Source organism: Dipodomys spectabilis, unplaced genomic scaffold (genome assembly GCF_019054845.1).
Source record: "Dipodomys spectabilis isolate Male_0828 unplaced genomic scaffold, ASM1905484v1 ptg000092l, whole genome shotgun sequence".
Taxonomy (NCBI): domain Eukaryota; kingdom Metazoa; phylum Chordata; class Mammalia; order Rodentia; family Heteromyidae; genus Dipodomys; species Dipodomys spectabilis.
This window is the reverse complement of record NW_024870769.1, coordinates 572599-593217: the sequence shown is the minus strand read 5'-3', so window position 1 is coordinate 593217 and position 20619 is coordinate 572599. Positions and strand designations below refer to the sequence as shown.

Genomic DNA, 20619 nt, shown 5'->3' with positions numbered 1-20619 from the left:
GCCTTTGATTTTAACATAGCTACTCGGTGGCTGTCCGTGAATTTCAAAGAACATTGATTTTTTTTTTTTTTTTTTTGGGTCCGGTCGTGGGGCCTGAACTCGGCCTGGGCACTGTCCCTCAGCTCTTCAGCTCAAGGCTAGTGCCCTACCACTTGAGCCACAGTGCCACTTCCGGCTTCTTTCTTTTTGCTTATGTGGTGCTGAGGAATCGAACCCAGGGCTTCATGCATGCAAGGCAAGCACTCTACCACTGAGCCACCTTCCCAGCCCCAAGAACATTGATATTTGAGTTCGCATTTCTACTTCTATAGCAGCAGTATTTTCAAGTTTCAAAGGTTCTGATCCTTTGTATTGCCAGGAATAAGTCTTGACCCAATGAATTTGGAAGGACCTAACGCAATACCCCTGGGCTTGGTTCTATTCATTATTCACATGCTCATCACTTCATTATTCACATGCTCATCACTGATCAGTATTTCAATGTCAGTGGACTCAGAAATGTCCTACTGTAAAACTTCTATGCCAACAACTAACGTTTGAAAAAAAAATTGGCTGATACAGAGACTTGCATTCCCTCTTAAGAAAATAGTAAAGATTTCAACCCATTCACAGACGTGAATCCTGAATGATCCTCCTATCAACACAGTGGCCAGATGGCCAAAAAGCTGTATGGGAGAATTAAACTTAGCATTATTAGTCTCTAGAAGGTAAACTAGCCAGAATAAAAACATGAGCAAAATTGTGGATAGCAAACTCAAAATTATAAGCATACCCAAATGCAACTTTGTTCTCTTCAAATAAGAACTTGTTTTCTCTGTTAGTGTTCAGTAAGTAGGTGAAAGAACTTTTAAAAGCTGCAAATAGTCAGGTACTGGTAGCTCATGCCTGTAATCCAAGCAACTAAGGTGGCTGAGATCTGTGGATCATGGTTCAAAGCCAGATTAGGCATAAAAGTCTATGAGAGTCATCTCCAATTGACTATTCAAAAAGCCAGAAGCAGAGCTATGGCTCAAATAGTAGAACACTAGCCTTGTGCAAAAGAGTTCAAGACTGCCTAGGGCTTGAGTTCAAGTCCCAGGACACTCTCTCTCTCTCTCTCTCTCTCTCTCGTTGGGAACCGAGATTCTAGGACATGAAATGAATCCCATTAGGGAACTAATAATGAAGTTAAAAATAATGTTTTCCTAGCTGGGATTTGCTTGCATTTATATACTTCCTTTTTTATCTTGGTAGAGGGCATACGGGTAGTCAGAACCTGGCATGGGTTTTTGAAACTCTGCACCAGGGTGGGTGCAAAAGACCAGCACGGCATCCAAAATGCTGAAGAGAAACACACACACACACACACACACACACACACACACACACACACACACACACACACACACACACACACACACACACACACACACACACACACACACACACACACACACACACACACACACACACACACACACACCAGCTAATTGGTCCTGCAAAGAGACAAAGGAAGGAACTAGTTAAGATACTGGCTGTTTGAGTGTATCCTTAGTAATGCTGAGTGGAATGTAACTGTCTTGTGCCCTCTGGAAAGAAACGGGCTGTTTACAAGTGTGAAGTGGGCTTCTATGTGTTGGGTGATAAGCCAAGTAAAGGAAAACAGCAAACTCAGATTGGGTCTAAGACTTAACAGGCAGGCAGATCTGGTTTACTTCCCATTCTTAGTGGTTCTATGGCTTTAAGAAATAACTTTTTATCAGCAATGGTTATGAGTATATATTTCAGAATAACTGAAAACTGCCAGGTTCTGAGCAGGTTTTTACAAATATCAATTTGGATCTCTTGCCCTTGGGGGCGCAGATTTGTTTATTTTAAGTAGATCTTGTTTTTCTGGAAGAACAAAACCTGAGAAATGTCTTACTGTAAATTCCTACTTTAGTGTAAAACAACTGGAGTTTGGAAATAGAGACGTGTGCACTAGATACTCTATGCCACCAAAATAGTTGCTAGTATATGATGCCTATATGCTACTTTTTGGGATATAAGATAACCTGATACCTTATTTCCTGAAAGTAATTTTCATGGTATTAGTTAGCACTCCCAAGTACATGTGTCAGGTGAGAGAATGCTTATGTCTTTACCTTTCTCCAAAGATTCTTTAAGGCACATTGCCATTGGAGAACTCTTCTGAGTGCAAACTCTAAGCAGCTTATCCTTCCTTACAAAAAGATACGACTAAACTGGGTGCTAGTAGCTCACACTTGAATTTTAGCTACTCGGGAGGCTGAGATTTGAGAATCATGATTCAAAGTCAGCCTAGGCAGGAAAATGTGTGAGGTTCCAATTAACCAGCAAAAGCTAGAAGTGGAACTGTGATTCAGGTGGTAGAGCACCAGCCTTGAGCAAAAAAGCTAAGGTCAGTGCCCAGGTCTTGAGCTCAAGTCCCAGTATTAGCATAAAACAAAAACCCCACAAAACCACCTTGATATTACTGAAAACATACAAATGATCAAAATGTTTTAATGAAAACATTAAAAAAATACAAGAACACAACTTTAATTACCAACTAATGAGTTGTCTTTTGATCATGTCCAGGGCAGCCAATAATAATTTGCAAATACAGTAAAAACATAAGAAGGGGCAAAAAGATTTCCGAGACATGCTGAAGTATTAGATTCCTTTGTTATAATATAGACAGCATAAGCAAGAAACATTTGCCAGAGAATAAAATAAGTAGATCTGCAGCTTTTGACATTGAGTCAGTCTATTAATTTCCCTTGATGAGATGAGGATGCCAGCTTGCAAATAAAGCATTTCGATCCTGAAAAATCTCACCTGATCTGTACAGGAGGTCAGGTACCTACATTTCTAAAGGGCTCACACACACCATTGAACCCACTCAGGTTTCACCCACCTATATTCATCTTACAGTTATTTGAATGGGAGTTGAGACTTGTGAAGGTTAATGGACTGTCTGATTTGGCACCAATAATTCTCCTGGCAGCTACAGGCCAGAGCCAAAGCCGGGGGAGGAAAGGGAGGGCATTTGCAGGAGCTTCCGACTCTGCCCCCTGAACACCATCATCCAGAGAAATCAGCCTCTGTAAAAGTTGAACCTTAGCACTGTTTATCTTTTCTGTCTCCATGGTAACTTGCTCCTAGATCTCTACTGAGGAGTAACCTCCAATTGAGTTAAATTACAAGTATCTTTCTGACACATGAAGTATGGCTCATTAGTACTAAGGATGACCAGGACACTCACAATCACAAGAAATGACTAAAAAAAAAATGGTCACAGAGCAGGAAAGTCTATTTTGCTTCTGCACTATCTTCTAACACATGATTATATTATTTCTCAAAAGGGATGAGAGTAGGTGGTCAAATCTAAATAGTGACTCTGAGATGACATTTTCAAAGAAATGATAATAAGCAAGGTTGCTCAAATGATAAAAACAAAAACCCCTAAAAGAATCCTCAACATTGCTATGAACATTGTTTTTCCCAGCTGGGAACAGAAATATTATGGGGGTATTGGATACTGCTATGGTTTAGAAATGTCCTTCAAAAGCTTAAGGTTTAAGCCAGGCACTGGTGGCTCACGCCTGTAATCCTAGCTATTTAGGAGGCTGAGATCTGAGGATTGCAGTTCAAAGCCAACCAGGGCAGGAAAGTCCATGAGACTCTTACCTCCAATAAACCACTAGAAAACTGGAAGTGGTGCTGTGGCTCAAGTGGTAGAGCGCTTGCCTTGAGCTGAAGAGTTGAGGGACAGCGCCCACCCAGGCCCATAGTTCAAGCCCCAAGACCCGGGGGTGGGGGTGGGGTAGCTTAAGGATTAGTCAATAGCATGTAGTTAGCTCTTAGGAGAAGGTAGACATTTTAAGAGGTGGGGCCTAGTGGGAGGAAGTTAGGTTACTGGGACCCTAGCCCTATTTTTTTGTTGTATTTTTCATACCTGGCATGAAGTAATAAATAAGCCACTTCTACTAGGCATTCCCACCATGATGTACTGTGCTACCACAGGCCCAAAGGCAATGGGACTAGCCAACCCTGGATGGAAGCCCCTGAAACCATTAACTAAAATAAAGTTTTCTTCAAGTGGATTGTCTCTGGTATTTTGTCACTGTGACAGGATGCTCACACAGGTGCCTTGAAGTTTCTAAAGAATAATCAAGAAATAGCCTTGAATCAAAACACCCATTTGTGGGTCAGTGAGCGTGAGGAAGACTTATCACCCTAAGCTACTTCAGTATGAGAAATGGGACCTAACTTAATTTTACTAGAAATAGCCCAATATGCAAATGGTTTCTACAGACAATAGGAGAATTCAACAAGAAATGGGAAAGCACAGTGATAAAATCTCTACACTCCCTCCTCACAGGTGGAGGAAGAACCAAGTCTCAGAGAACAAAAATTTTCTTAAAAATCATAACCATGCTGGGTGCCAGTGGCTCACGTCTATAATCCTAGCTCCTCAGGAGGTTGAGATCGAAGAGCATACTTTGAAACCAGCCAGGGCAAGAAAGTCCATAATACTATCTCCAGTTAACAAGCAAAAAGCCTGAAGTGGAGCTGTGGCTCAAGTTAGAGTTCTGGCTTTGAGAGAACATGCTAAGGGATAGCACGTAGGCCCTGAGTTCAAGCTGTAGTACCAGCACACATGTGGAGATATGGTGTTCAGTGTGATGTTCTGATGTGTATATAGATAGATTTAATCAAGCTAAAGCGTCCACCATATCAGTGCTTCCATCATATCTTGAGCATATATTTTGGGGTCTAGTGTCTTAGTGTTACTGTACAAAAATTAAAATATTTCAGGGCTTCGGTGACAGGCAAAAAAAAAATACCAGGAAGTAAAGGAAAAGAAAGAGAAGAGGGCTATAATGAAATGAACCCTTGATTGAAATCACAACACTAACTGCCCATACTCACTAGGTAAGCCAGGGCCAATCACCAGGCCTCCGTATTTCAGTCTGCTCTATGGAAAACAGGATGTGTTCCACATAGCTCACAGGCATCTAAATTGAGTGAGTCAGTTCACAAGAGAGTGGCTAGACCTTGTCACTTGGCATATGTGCAGAAATCATCTGGGAGGATCTAAGGAATGTACAAATTCTGATTCTCTACCTCAGAAAGGGCCTGGGAATCTGCATTTCTAAGAAGTTATCAAATGTCCATGAAGACAGATCAGAATGCACACATGCCACCAATCTTCATTTAATAATTATCTATGCAGTAAAATGATTTTCAAACATTCCTACCAAAATTTTCTCATTAGTTTTTTTTTTTTTAATGGCTCACCAAAGATGGATTCATGAATTCTTCTAAATATACCCGGCACAGTTTTCTATCCCAGGCATCTGTGATGTGGCCACCATACATGATCTCACCGAAGAGGTAGCGGAGGTCCTCCCATGGCACCTGGGGGAAAATGCAAGGGAACACTCACTTCTAGGCCCAGGGCATCTGCCTCCTCATAGCCAGCCAACCACACACACACGCAGAGTATCTGCCTCCTCATAGCCAGCCAACTATACACACACACACACACACACACACACACACACACACACACACACACACAGAGCATCTGCCTCATAGCCAGCCAACTACACACACACACACACAGCATCTGCCTCCTCAGAGCCAGCCAACCACAGACACACACACACACACACACACACACACACACAGAATCTGCCTCATAGCCAGCCAACCACACACACACACACATACACACACAGAGCATCTGCCTCCTCATAGCCAGCCAACTACATACACACACACGCATACACACACACAGAGCATCTGCCTCCTCATAGCCAGCCAACTACACACACACACACACACACACACACACACACACACAGCATCTGCCTCCTCATAGCCAGCCAACCACACACAAATACACACAGAGCATCTGCCTCCTCATAGCCAGCCAACCACACAGACACACACACATACACATAGAGCATCTGCCTCCTCATAGCCAGCCAACCACACACACACACACACACACACACACACAGAGCATCTGCCTCATAGCCAGCCAACCACACACACACACAGAGCATCTGCCTCCTCATAGCCAGCCAACCACACACACACACACACACACACACACACACACACACACACACACACAGCATCTGCCTCCTCATAGCCAGCCAACCACACACACACACACACACACACACACACACACACACACACATATTCTCTCTCCTAGGCCCAGAGCATCTGCCTCCTCATAGCCAGCCAACCACATACACACTCTAAAAGTCCTTCCTTGTCCCCAGGGGCACTCCAAAGAGACATAGACATTGTATAAGATGTTTCTGTGGGTAGCGACCTTCTTTATCTGATTTCTTTGTTGCTTTGTATGTCCCTCCCCCACGGTATAACCCCTGCTTTCACTGTATTTGATGTTGGTATAATTTGTGGAGAGGAAGGGAAAAAACAAATTGTTTAAATAGGGATACAAGTGGACCCATTGTAACAATAAGATGTACAAGTCGTTATGTCAAAAAATGAACTTTAAAAACTTTGGTGTGGGGGGGGGGAGTATCGGGTAGGGGTGGGGGATGGGAAAGGATGGGAAGGGGAAACAAAGGAGGCAACAATGCTTGATAAGAAATGTACTTGTTATCTTGCCTGTATAATTGTAACCCCTCTGTACGGTATTTTCACAATAAAAAAATACTTTTTTTTAAAAAAAAAGATGTTTCTGTGACCTCGCTAATGTAACTGACCCCTCTATATAGCATCTTTACAAGAAAATAAAGTATAAAAAGATATTTCTATGTAGAATATCCTGGGAGAATTAATTTCAGTGGGTTCTAATATATTTAATGAAAGTTCACCAGTACTGAACTTTTCATGCTTATTTTAAAGGAAAAGGAATAATTAATTTCTGGAACAAGGTAAGCTGGGAAATCTTTCAATGTCCTTAGAGAATGTTGACTCATGAGGCCTTTGAAGTATGACCCTATTCTTAGTATCAAGTTCATATGAGCTTTTATTATGTGACTGTTGAAAAGATAACAGTAGCCAGGCAATTTAAATTTGAGACGAATTTCAAATTCTATCACTTACCATACAGGCTGACACAAGGACTCAGTGTAAGGCCCGGTTGGTGGAATGACTGTTCTAAGCCATTGCTAATGGATCTTGTTTAACTCAAGACCTCACTGCATCTCCTTTTTTGTCAGCTTAGCAGAATTCGGAGTCCCCTTTTGCTACCCTTTAGCTTCCTCTGGGTTTGCAAAACATGCCATTTTGTGATGAAGCCTTTCCAGATAGCAACCTTTATACTCTTGGGGGCAGCCTATTGCTTCCCAATGGTTCAAGTAAAAATGTAATTATAGCCTTCACTCAAAGTTTGATGTGACAGAACAAGTAAAATTGCTTCAGCCATTCCAAAGTACTTGCTGTGAGTCTGAGTTTGAATAAATGAACCTCAAATGTAAAAGAGAAATAACTAGACTGCAACATACTCTCTCAAGTACTCCATGGGCTGCCTTCTATTTAGTTGACATGGATGGGAAACAGATACTTCTATATTCTCTTTTCCCTTCTGATTGTACTGGATTCATATCTGCTTTGCATTTCATTATCCAACATAAATTTCCCTCAAGATTAAAATCAGGTAGCAGTCTTCCTTCCAGTAATCATTTCTCTTTCTCCTAATCCTGCTCTTTGTCTTTTACAGACACTTTCTAGAAAAAGAACATTTTGTACCACCAAAGTTTATGCACTTATTCACCCATTTTCCAAACCTTGCTAACTTGCTTTGTGATGGGTAGAAAATGACTTGGGTCAAGATACCTGAGACACATGAGTGTGTGTTAAAAAGCTAAGGTTTTAGTCAGGCACTAGTGGCTCATGCCTGTAGTCCAAGCTATTCAGGAGGCTGAGATTTGAAAATCACAGTGTTTGATGCCAGCCCAGTCAGGAAAGTCTCCAAAGACTCTTATCTCCAATAAACTACCAAAAAGCCAGAAATGGAGCTATGACTCAAGTGGTAGAGCACTAGCCTTGTGCAAAAGCAGCTTAGGACAGTGCCCAGGCCCTGAGTTCAAACCACAGAACTGGCACAAAAACAAAAGCAAAAACCTAACGTTCTGTGGATCTTAAAGCCTACTGGGCAAAGCAGCAGAACCCATCACAATTCAACTTCCCCCTTATTCCTTCACTTCTACCTTGTGTGTGGGACTCAACTGGAATAGGATTGTATTCCTGGGCTCAGCCTTAGGGAACCAGTTACAAAAGACTTGAAAGTCAATATTAAATCATCAATTTCTATTTCTATACGGAACTATTAGAATAACTTTATGTACAGAACTTCAAACAAAACGTGCTGTAATCACAACAACATTGTTCACATGGCTAAAACATGCTCTAAGTACGTAAATTTTTACTTTGTAAATTAAAACAAATAATAGGAAGGAGGGATATTGATCATCATTAGGTCGTTTGTTTTGGAAACAACTTAATTCAAAATCTGTTCCTTGGGAGACCATATTCCTACTGTGCATCACAAAAACATACTCAGATGGCAGCCAGATCCCTACTGAAGCCTGGGGAAACACTGGAATATTAGTTACCAAAAAACACCAAACAACCATGCTTCCTTAAGAACATGGATTTGAGATTTTAAAGGCCCTCTATAGAAAGTGTGGCATAACACCCAACACGTAGTTGTACTGACAAATGTGCCTCAGATTTAACTGGATGGGTGATGGTTAGGATTAAGCCAGAAAATCCTTAGGAGCCAATGGTTCTTCCTTTCTAAATTCACTCATTGGGTGATAAGACTTTACCCAACTGGTCTTGATGAGGCATTCCTATCCCCATCTGTAAAACACATTTTAGCTATGACACAAAATCATTCATCTCCTTTTAACGTCAAATCAGGGAGAACATTACTGAGAAAGTCACAACAAGGTGGCATCCTTAATACATAATAATGACATATGCAGGAAATGCACCATTATTTATATGTGTGACGCACTGTAAATTGCTTCCATCATCAGAACTAATTGTAGTGATTATTAATGCAGTGTTATGAACTGTCAGAATTGCTGTATGTAATTACATTTGTGCAAATGCTTCATTACCTGCCTAATGAATCTGGCATATATGCACGTGTAAACCACTGTTTTGTTAACATAATGAAGGACATTATTTTTTTTTTGCACTAAGCTGTTGATATAGGACTGGTTTGACCTGGCTTATGAAGTTCAACGATCCACTGCTGGCAAATCTTTGATCTAATTTATTTGCACACTTGGCAGAAGATACGTGTGCAGGACTCTTATTTTGAACAATGGCTTCCACTGAGAAATTGTGGTCCAGCTTAAGAGCACATGAAGACTGACAGATTCCGTATGCCTGATCACTCGCACTTACACTTGGGTTTGCCTCTACATAGTTGTACAGGACATTGACACAGATGGAAAGGTCCCCAGTATTGAAAGGATAGCTTCGGCTCCAGCCCTGGGGGCCAAACCTCATTCTCCCAGCAACACAGGCATGGAAGTAGCACAGAGAAAAGAGGATGCTTTTAAATTCCTGTTCCTTGGAACACATCTCAAGTGTATCCTGGAAGGAAAGAAAGAAAAGAGCTTTGGTTACACATCTGGATGGTTCTTGGGGCTGAGGGTCTGAATTTTCCAATCTTGGGAAGACTGGTTTTAAGCAGAGCTGTCCATATGACAACAGAGAGAATTCTGTAGTTGGCATTTGTCAAGTCTGGTGATGTAAGAGGAATACTTTTATTTAGCTTTTTTTGTTCTGCTTTGGACACAGTCTTGCTATGTACACTAGGCCAACCTCAAACTTGTTATCTTCCTGACCCCTAAGTGCTGAGATTACAGGTAGTCACCACTATGTCCAGCTGGTAAACTTTGTTTAGATTGGTGCTAGTAATCAAACTCAGCCTTGTGTATGTTAGGCAAATGCTCTGTCACCAAGCTATAACTTTAGTATTTGTTATTCCATATTTTTGTCAGTTGTGGGGCTTGAACTCAGGGCCTAAGCACTGTCTCTTGAGTTTTTGTGCCCAGCTCCAGTTCTAGTTTTGTGGTGGTTGATTGGAGATAAAGAGTCTCACGGACTTTCCTATTCAGGCTGGCTTCAAACTGCAATCCTCAGATGTCAGCCTCCTGAGTAGCTAGGATTACAGGCATTCAGCACCAGCACTGGGCTGCATTTGTTTTTCTTAATGCTTCTAAGTACACTAGAAGATGAAGCAAGTCATCTTAACCATATTAATACACTGCTTGATAGAATTTGATAGAATTTTCACCTGCAAAGTTTCCCTTCTAAGGTCTAGATGACCAATGATCATGGTTCTGGTGTCATCATTCTTCTCTTGCTCCACAGTGACAAAGATCATGTGTGCACATGGTCACTCATTCAGTGTTTCCCCAGTTTCCAGTGATGCCATATCCAGTTTTTGTTAACAGAATCTGGGCAGAAGTGATGTTTTAACATCCATGTCGTGTTATAAAGGAAATGGCTTATCCTGGTGGTTGTTTGCTGCTTTGTTATTGTGGGCAGGAATGATGAGGATTGGACAGTTCTGGCAACCTTAGTCCAGCATCACAGTTACCCATCAACATGGGCATGTGAATGAGACCTGCCAGATGTGTGTGATTGCACAAACTGCTGTTTTGTTTGAATCATGCTTCTTTTTAATTTCAGCAAGATACCCTGTAGTAATACAATCTGCATTACACATGATCTTCCAGTGAGCTAGGAGTAAATTTTATTGTTGAAATGACTGAACGGAAAAGGGAACACTAGGAAACACTTGCTCTGTGCACTAGACCTGTGGGATTCTTTTGAAAAATCAGGGGGAAAGTTGAATCCCTATAGCTGTAAAGTAAGAATGTGGCAAACAACCATCCAATCTATGGTTTAACATACTTTTCCATCCTCAGATTTAGCAGCACTAATAAGGGGAAGAAGGTGAGGTTGAGGAGGCCTAGATTAGCCCATTCCTGTCTTCTCCTTCACCATGGTTAAGTCATAGACAGCTCACATTTAAAATGGATCTAACAAAAAGGGCCATAGACTATATTTAGAAATTCTGGGTGGAGGAGTGAAGATCTGTATTCCCACAAGACTTTTAGTATTACACCAAGATTAGGTTTATTGTGGACAATTACCCAGCTTCTTTCTACAAACCTAGCACTTCTGCTGCTTGTAGCTCTGAAACTGGCCAGGTCATGATACACTCTACACCCAACAACATCACCAGGTCACTTTAATTCTCTAGGTTACTTCAGGTAACTTACATGGTTTGGAAATGTATAATCATTAAAAATAACTTTCATAACTAAATATCCAATGCTCGTGAAAGAAGAGGAACCACATAATTAGAATTAACTTTGAAGGGTGTAAAAAATATTACCTTCAAATGTATAAAAATCCTAGTGATCCAATTATCTTATATGTGAAATTTCATATCAGAATTATGATCCAAGGAGATACATAATAGTTACCTGAATTATAGACAGGTCACATAAAAACCCAGGTACTACAGTAACTAAGAATATTAATTCAATCTGCCACTACACCTGGCCACATAAATGCTGTAGGAAGGAAATGTGAATCAGGCTTTTTAAAAGAAAATGTGTTAAGCCTACTTACCATTTCATATTTTAGGAATGTCGTCATTCAGTGAACAGGCTTCCACATATACAGGTATGCATGTACCTAGCCTCCAATACATTATTACTAATCAGTTGTTTCCCTCTGCAAATTCCACAGGAAAACCTACATTCTTATTCTTTAAAAATATGGCTCATTTGGTCTGAAAAGAGCCCATAGCCGGGTGCCAGTGCTCACACCTATAATCCTAGCTGCTCAGGAGGCTCAGATCTGAGGATCGAGGTTTGAAGCCAGCTGGAACAGGAAAGTCCATGAGACTCTTTGTTTCCAATTAGCCATCAGAAAACTTGAAGTGGAGCTATGAGTCAAAGTGGTAGAGTGCTAGCCTTGAACAAAAGAGCTCATGGGCAGCTCCCAGGCCCAGAGTTCAAGCCTGTTCGCTATTCCTGATATTACTCTGATGAAGGCAACTGACTGAAATACAAACATACATGCACACATGTACATGTACGTACCCCAACATGCCACCCATCTAAGTGAGATGCATGAGTTGATGGTGGTCTCCACAGTCTTGTGAGGAGAGCTCTGTTAGTTCAGGCTGCTCTGCTCTCTTACCTGATCGAAGTTGTCCAGGGCAGCATGCAGATTGGCCAGCATTCCTGTCGGGGGTTCATTGGTGATCTTAATTGAATTTTCCAGGAGTCCTTCAGGGATGATGTGCTCATTTGGTGCAGGGGCAGGCTCAGCACTCATGAACACCCTGTAATCTCTGTGGCTTCCTTGGCTGAATTTTTCAAGGAGTTTTTCCAAGGTTCCCAGCCACTTGGCTACCAAATGGACATTCTAAAAGACAAGTATGGCTTATGATTCCTATAAAATCTTAGTATACAAGAACACTTTTCTATATAGAGATGTGCTGAAAACCCAGAGAACCATGGCTTGAGTTTTCCTTTATGAGCAACCAGAAAAGGGGGAAAAAATCCAAACCAGAATGGACCATAAATAGATCACATACTCCAAATCTCCCAATGCACATACCTACTTCAAACACCCACCAGTGACTTCTGAGATGGAGCAGTCTAAATACTTTTATTGGTTATAGTTCAAACTCCATTACTGGGACATTAATGGATTCGTTTAATAAAGTACAAAATTTAAGAGACAGAAATACACCTGATTCTCCACTTCATTGTTTCTGATGCAAACCTTTTCTACTCAAACTCCTACTCATTAGCACAGGGACTCAAAGAAGAGTATAAAAGACGAATGGCCAGTTGGTAAAGAATGACCACACACTGTTGAAAGGCTCCATGAATTTCATTTTCTTAAATCTTAGAACTGTCAAAAGCCTTCCCCTTCTTGATTGCACACACACATACACACACACACACATGACTGTCACCACTGTTACTCTTTGCTTTTCAGTTTTATGGTTCTCACACTTCCAGCTTCCCATGGGTTAGGCCACCCATCAGTAATGGTTTGGTTTGGCAAAGTTCTTAACAATTTCTTTCCTCCCATGCTTGCTACTAGGTTACAGTGAGAATTTCCCATACCTCATAAAATGAATGGACAAAACAATTATAAAACCTGTTTTGCAGACTGTTTTTATATGTCATAACTCTCTGTCTTATGGTCACAACACTACCTTACTTGAATAATGTAATTGCAAAAATACAAAAATATTCCAGACTGCAACTTTGAAGTCAAGGACAGAAAGCATCAGATGAGCTATTATGGACCCTAGGCATATCACCCAGACTGAATACTAGTCTGAAGGGTACTAGCTTTCGGAATGACTGGATCCTCTTATTTTTCCAAGGACATAGAAGATAGAACATTTTTTTAGATAGTCCACATTTCTTGAAAAAAAAAAAAGCTACTCATTGAGCCCATGAAAAATGATTCTTTAATATTTGTTAGGTTCACTCACAAATTGTCCTCTTTGCATATGGAGATAAGTTGCCAGTCTATCTCCTTTATATCTACTATTCTTGAGTGTGGACTTCAGTAAAATACAAGGTAAACAGTCCTAGAAATGTTGTCTGCTTACTGAAATTGGCTAATCCTAGGATTTGGAAACTTACTGACGTATTTATATGTATCATCCCTCAATGTAATAAAAATTGCAAACAATTCGTATTGAGTTCCTGTCCTGTTTGTCTACTCTTTCTTCAAAGTCTTGCTTGTCTTTTTACCTATTAAATGGATACTAGAAGTGTGTGGGATAGCAGAAGGCCTGCCATAGTGTCCCTCTTCCAGTTACTGTTTGTGTTTAGAAGAGGGGGTGAGGAAAGAGAGGACGGCTAAGCCATTACATTCCAGGTTATGGGTTTGCCAGCAAGAATAAAAATAAAAGGTCTGGAATAGACACCACAAAGCAAGCGCTTGTTATGTAAAGGTCTTTCAAGATGTTTTGTTTTGCCTTATTTATTTTTGAATGTTATAACTTGAATTTGGGTGGGGGTCATCATATACATAAAAACCAAGAGGAAAAACTGTTTCTCTGAATAACATATTATTTGGAGATGGGTTCTGTATTCCTTCTAGTGCATTCTCTGGTCTGAGCTAGCAAACACATGAGAACTTTCAACAAACTCTTTTCTTTTTGTGGGGAAACCTTGAGGTTAATATAGTGTTGGCCAACCTTGTTTTCTCTGTTTTGACTGAGTCTAAGCCTCAACTGTGAACTCACTGTCCCAGCTTCTGAAGGAAGGTGTGTTTCTATTGAGGCATTATCTAAGCAGTGGGCCCTATCCCCAAGGGCCATGTTATGTGGCTGGAGCCTGCCTCAACTCCTGGCAGCTTCTGCAGGGCTCTAGTTTTATCTCAAGCAGAAACACAAGATACCAGGTCATGCTGTACCTCTGCATAGGAGGGTAACGTGAGCCAGGTTAATAAGTCCTTGCTCCTCAGAGAGCTGGAAGGAAGGAACAACTCAGCCATACCCACTAGCTCTGTGGGAGGGAGATGCTTGCAGACCACTCTAGGGCTCACTTCCCCCCCCCCCCCCCCCCGACGAATGGCAACATCAGCATCAACCTCAGAGCTTCACTGTAATCATGAGAGACCTAAGACAGGATAACTCATGAATTATCTCCTCAAAAGAACCTTCCAGCTGACCATGTCACAAATCAAGGGGCCATGACTAGACCTGTTGGCAGCTAGTAGAGCTTACTATTTGTACCTCCATACCCTCATACCCCTGGGCCCTGGCTAGAATCCTCCACTAGGAAGGCTGCCCCAGAGGATATCAGACTGTGGAATCATGGTATGTGTGTTATCAGCCCTGATAGGGATAAAGTTGTCTATTCTAATGTACTTTTTAAAAAATTTTTGGTATCAGTCTTGGGGTTTGAACTCAGGGCTTGGGCACTGTCCCTGAGATTCTTTGTCTCAAGGCTAGCACTGTATCACTTGAGCCACAGCACCATTTCCAGCTTTTCCTGAGTAATTTAATGGAGATCAGAGTCTCACCCACTTTCCTCCTCCAGCTGGCTTTGAACTGGGATTCTCAGAGTTCAGCCTCTGGAGTAGTTAGTATTACAGGAGTGAGCCACCTGCGCCCAGCTTAATGTCCTTAGTTTATAAGAAAGCAGTGCTATACAATTACTCAGGGGCAGAGTTTAGAGTTGTATAATACGCTATCTACATAGGGAGATAGATAGATGACAGATGCTGATATAGATGTAGATAGAAATGGTATTAATTCTACTCATCCATTCACTCATTCATTCATGCCAGTACTGGGGCTTGAATGCTTTTTGGGCTTTGGGCTCTCACTTGACATTTTTGCTCAAGGCTGGAACTCAACCCATGTAAGCCACACCTCTGTTTCTGGCTTTTTAATATTTAATTGGGGATAAGAGTTTCATGGACTTTTCTGTATGGACTGGCTTTGAACCATGACCTTCAAATCTCAGCGTCCTGAGTAACTAAGATTATAGATGTGAGCCATCAGAACCCAGATTGGCTTTGCTAACTTTAAAACAACATGCCACTTCAATATGACTCTAAGAATGTGGCCTTTCCACAATCTTGTGTGTCCTCAAGTAGTATTAGAGTTCCAGATATCTGTATGTTAAGTAGAGCAGTGGGATTCTTCCTGGTATTTGAAAATTCTCAACCACTAGACAGTCACTCCAGAGAGGACTGCCATCCCATTCCCCCATCATCTTTGGCATGGTGAGTGTTGAGAACAGGACTAGAGTCAGCAGAACATCGTGTGCTGTGTACAACAAGGGCCCCTCCCCATTGACGGGGCAGCTCAGCTCTGCCCACCCGCTGTTTTCATGCCCAGTGTCTTCCATGAGAATGAAGTGCTCACCTGAAGCAGGACCCAGTGCCCTCCTATGGAAGCCTTCTCCAGAGCCATTTCTGCCACCATCTCTTGACCCTGTCCTAGAGACACATTGTGGAATTTTCCCGACTCAATCGTAAATCCAAGTCTTTTGCCTGTAAGGGAACAAAAGCAGGGAAGAGCAAATGACAACCAAGAAGAGGGGTGGAGTGTTTTGTGAGGTTCCCCTGTTCTCACAGCTGCTGTCTTCTAGGTCACTTGCCCAGAGAAACCAAACTAAGCTGTGGCGGTTTCTCTAAGCAGAATTTTGAGCCCTCCCCCCAGCCACCTCCGCCTTGCAAGACTTCAGCAAAGTCTGCAGAAGTCACTTCCCTTGGTTTTATAATAATGAAGCTGTTGACATTTTGATAGATGGCAGCATTGTTAGGGAGCTTTCTCAACTCCTGCAGGAGTAGCAAAGTACTGCCCGCATAAAAAGGAGCCAACAGGTGGTAGCCATCACATCATTTCTTGAACAGATCAGTTTGCTGGGTAAACGCACAAGCTCTCACCTTGCAAGGCTGCATTTATATTGAGCACATTTGGGTTGGGGCTACATTAACCTGGTATTCCTGGTGTAGGCCGAGGGGAATAGTAATCCAGAGCACAAAGCGATAGGGCCTTGCACAATCAAATAGACTTGGTCTAATGACCATTATTTAGTCACAGGGGGCATGAGATTACACGAGCATGGAGAAAATTGCCCTCTGGCCCTCATATTGTCAAAAGGTAGAAAACAGTAACAAAAGAAATGTGCATTATGCCAACTAGATGAATGTTCCTTTAAAGCATTTCTTCAGACTACGGTGTTATTAGTCTCACATTTTCCACACACCCAACATTCAGCAAATAATAATAAGGATAATAATAATAATAATAAAAAGCAACCAGAAGATAGCTATGAGTGGAAAGGAAGGCTAAACAGTGGCAGGTGAAAGGGAGGAAGAGCAGGCCAGCAAGCCTGCAGGCCACTCACCAAGCATCTCTAGCTCTTTAAGAGCATCTACCCCTGGAGACAGGATGAAGAACATGGGGATGGCTGTGCTGCTTTCTTCAAAGGCTTTACCTAAGTCCAATCTGGTCCTCTCCACATACCTGGCACCCAGTTTTTCCTCCACAAAATTTCTATAAAAATATGCAAAAAAACACAACGAAACAAAAAACAAGAGGATCATGGATTTTGACCTTGAAAAGTCTCAACACCTGGATAAGCAGCAGGAAACAGCTGTGGTTAAATAAACTGTATTTATCACATGGATGTCTTTTTACCCACCTGAATTTAGGCAGGAAGTTTATCAATGAAATCCTCTCTACTGGAGAAACTGACCATCAGAAGACTACATTGCATTTTGGGGGTTTTTACTGAGATTCCCCTCCCTTCAGAGTACCATCAGCTGCCTGTATATGGCTTTGCACCCCCCAAATCTCCTGCCAAATTCTCCCCATTACTTATTAACAGTTCATTAGATTTGCCACAGTGCAATTTTCCAGCCTGCTGGGCTTCTCATGAATATACAAATGCTTTTTTGGGTGTTTCTAACACAAGGAAGCTCAATTAAGCAGGGATTATTCTCCAGCAGCATCAGATTTAACAGAAAGTAAGTACCACTGAGCAGAATTAACTTGTAAAGTAGGGTTCGGCAGAGGCCTCAGCAAAGGGGAAATTGACTGAACAAGACAAAGCAAAGGGAAAAAACCCAAAGGCACAGGAGTGTTATTGAAGGAAGAGGAACACAATAGGGAAGGAAGATGAGCTCTCTCTGGTGGGTGCATTCAAATGAGAGTAAGATTGGTGTGAATTAAGCTGCTTATTACCATTTGGAAGCAAGAGGGCAAAAAAAAAGGACACAGGGACCAAGATGCTTTGGGATTTCATTGGTTGTGAAGTTACAGAAACTAATTTTCTTCTTTGGCATGCACAACCTTCAGAGCTAGGTGCTCCAAACGATGGAAAGCATATTTGGATAATGAATGTTCCTGGCCCTCTAAACTCTGCTTACACCTGTCTCTCTTCCAAAAAATTTCCATCATTTCGGCATTGAAGCTTTTCAGGAAGAATATGCTGAGTCTGCCTGGTGGCCGACATACTGTGTAGTACTAGGTAAGTTTGAATAGTGGTGGCGATTATATTGCTAAAATAACTCCTCATCCATGGGGATCAAGGCCTCCATTAGACCCTCACCCTTGTCCCCCAGGACCAAGTTTCTTCCATGTTAACTTGGATTTCCCAATGTGTCCCTGGCCCACCTGAGAGCATACGTCATCCTGTCAGGGCGCATTGCCCTCAAAATCATCAGCTTCTGTATTAAACTTTTCTTCTTCCATTCTTGTGGTAACTTTTCTTTTTCTGGACACTCAGATTCCACCCACTTCCTCCATTGCTTGGCAGATCCTTCCACATCTCGATCTAGGCCCCGAAATTCTTCCATAAGGGCCACTGCCTGTAACAGAGGAGGGAAACAGGATGGAATTCTGTGAGCAGCTCATGTGTGAGATAAAGAATCCTAGGGAAGCAAACTGTGCTAGAGAGTCTTCATTTTCTTCTCTGGATTTACCCTGCAGTCTTTCCTGACCTGCTTAGAGTGTGATCCCTAAGGGAGTTGAGGGCTAACTAAGATCCTCAGTTCTCTGGCCTAGTTGGGTTTTGCCAATTGGAAAGTACTTGTAGGAGACTGGTCTGGAGGGGGTAAAGGAGGAAGACGAGGATATTTCTTTCCCAGTTCCTTACTGCAGTGGTATGCTTTTGTAGTGACTTTCTCAGCCACAGGCCATGGCTTCTATAGATTGGTTTCCTCCCACAGCCTCTTCTCAGTAGTTCTACAACTTGCTGCCCTCTCCCTTGCCCTTCCTCTCTCCCTCTCCCTTTCTCTCTCTTTACTACCCTTCTTGTCTATGTTAAACTTTCTTGCCATCACCCCTTTGAACATGCCATCTGTTTTCTGATGGGTCCCTGATGGGAAACAGAGTTGAAATGGAATTCATAAGTCTAAAGTGATGATCTAATTAAAAATACAATCTAAATGTACTATAAAAATAAGATGCAACATATCTGTTCAATGCATGGAAATGTTTGCTTCTTAGAACAAAGAATCAAGGCAAAGTTTTGCATATAGTGGCCATCTCTAAGGAAGACAAAAGTTAGAGGAATAAACTCTTAGCAACAGAATCTTCTGACAGAAAAATGAAAAAAGGATTAAAATACGACTTCATTTTCCCTCCACAATATTCCATTTTGCGTAGATATTTACAGTGAGAGTAAACTACTGCAATGTTTAATTTTCAACACTATTGAGGAAAAGTAGACAAATACATAAAACAAAAGAAATATTCTAAATAAATTGAAAAAAATCATTTAAATCACTTGTTATCCGCATTTATAAGATTATTTCTTTGTTGCTTTGTATGTCCCTCCCCCACAGTGTAACCCCCGCTTTCACTATATTTGATGTCAGTATAACTAGTGGAGGAGATGGGGACAAACAAGTCGTTTAAGGATTCAGGTGGACCTGTTGCAACAATGAGAAGTACAAAATGTCATGTCAAAAACGAGCTTTACAATGTCGGTGTGGGGGGGGGGGGAGGGGGGGAAGGATTGGGTGGGGGGGGGAGGGGGGAGGCTGGGAAGGGAGGTGAAGGGTAAACAAAGGAGGAGGCTGCAATGCTTGGTAAGAAATGTATACATTATCCTGCCCATGTAATTGTAACCCCTCTGTACAGTATGTTCTCAAATAAAATAAAATAAAATTAAAAAAAAAATCACTTGTTATCAAAGGTCCTGAAACTGTCCATATTGGTTAATGACTTCTCTGTCCATACATTGGCTAAAACTCTTATCTCCAAATAGGAAATTAACCAGTTCAACATGTGAAGATTAATAAAAGAACATCACACTATATAGTATGTTTCTATAACTTTAATGGTGTATATCATCTGTATTTCTTAAACTATCCATGCCAAAGTGATGTAACCATTTAGAGCTGGGCACTGATGGCTCACGCCTGTAACCCTAGCTACTTAGGAGGTTGAGATCTGAGGATCACGGCTCAAAGCCAGCCTGGATAGGAAAGTCTAGGAGACTCTTAACTCCAATTAACCACCAAAAAATTGGCAGTGGAGCTGTGCTCAAAGTGGTAGAGCACTAGCCTTGAGCAAAAGAGCTGAGGGACAGTGCCTTAGCCCTGAAGTCGAGCCCACAATCACAAAAAAGCCCACAAACAAAAAAAAAAATAGAAACTAATAAGATCCTAATGTACCTTGATAGCACTCCATGACTGAGTAGTTAAGAAGTCAACAGGACTTGGGAAAGTGTGTTCAACTGGGAATTGAAGCAGGAAATCCAGTTCAAGGGGGTCAATCTCCTTCTTTCTCAACAAAATCTTGAAAGTACCCAGAATGGAAAAGGATCATTTAGTTTACATAAAAACCACAACGCAGAAAGCAGTCACCATTGAATAAACATGATCAAATAGGCAGAGTTAAGTATGCTGAGAATTCTGGTAGATTTCCATTCTACAACTGAAATAGAGAATCTTACAATATGACTTTGATCTGAAAACCATGATGAGAAATATAATAGGAAGGGCAAATTCATTCCAATTATAACATCTATGGCTATATGCAGCATGATTTGGATGGGTTTCCATGTTTAATCTTCTGTGAGCAGATAATTTTGCTTTAAA

At 41.5% G+C, this 20619-nt stretch overlaps 1 protein-coding gene across 1 annotated transcript in view; it reads right to left on the bottom strand.

The window, feature by feature from the left end:
• Positions 1-20619, bottom strand: part of Dnah11 (dynein axonemal heavy chain 11) — a 274358-nt gene that overhangs the window by 8589 nt on the left and 245150 nt on the right. Inside the window, exons 69-75 of the mRNA XM_042685047.1 lie at positions 20194-20316; positions 18188-18381; positions 16917-17065; positions 15929-16056; positions 12217-12444; positions 9394-9585; positions 5284-5403 (exon numbers count right to left, since the gene is read on the bottom strand). Coding sequence (XP_042540981.1) covers positions 5284-5403; positions 9394-9585; positions 12217-12444; positions 15929-16056; positions 16917-17065; positions 18188-18381; positions 20194-20316 — 1134 coding nt within the window. The remainder of the gene's footprint in view (positions 1-5283; positions 5404-9393; positions 9586-12216; positions 12445-15928; positions 16057-16916; positions 17066-18187; positions 18382-20193; positions 20317-20619) is intronic.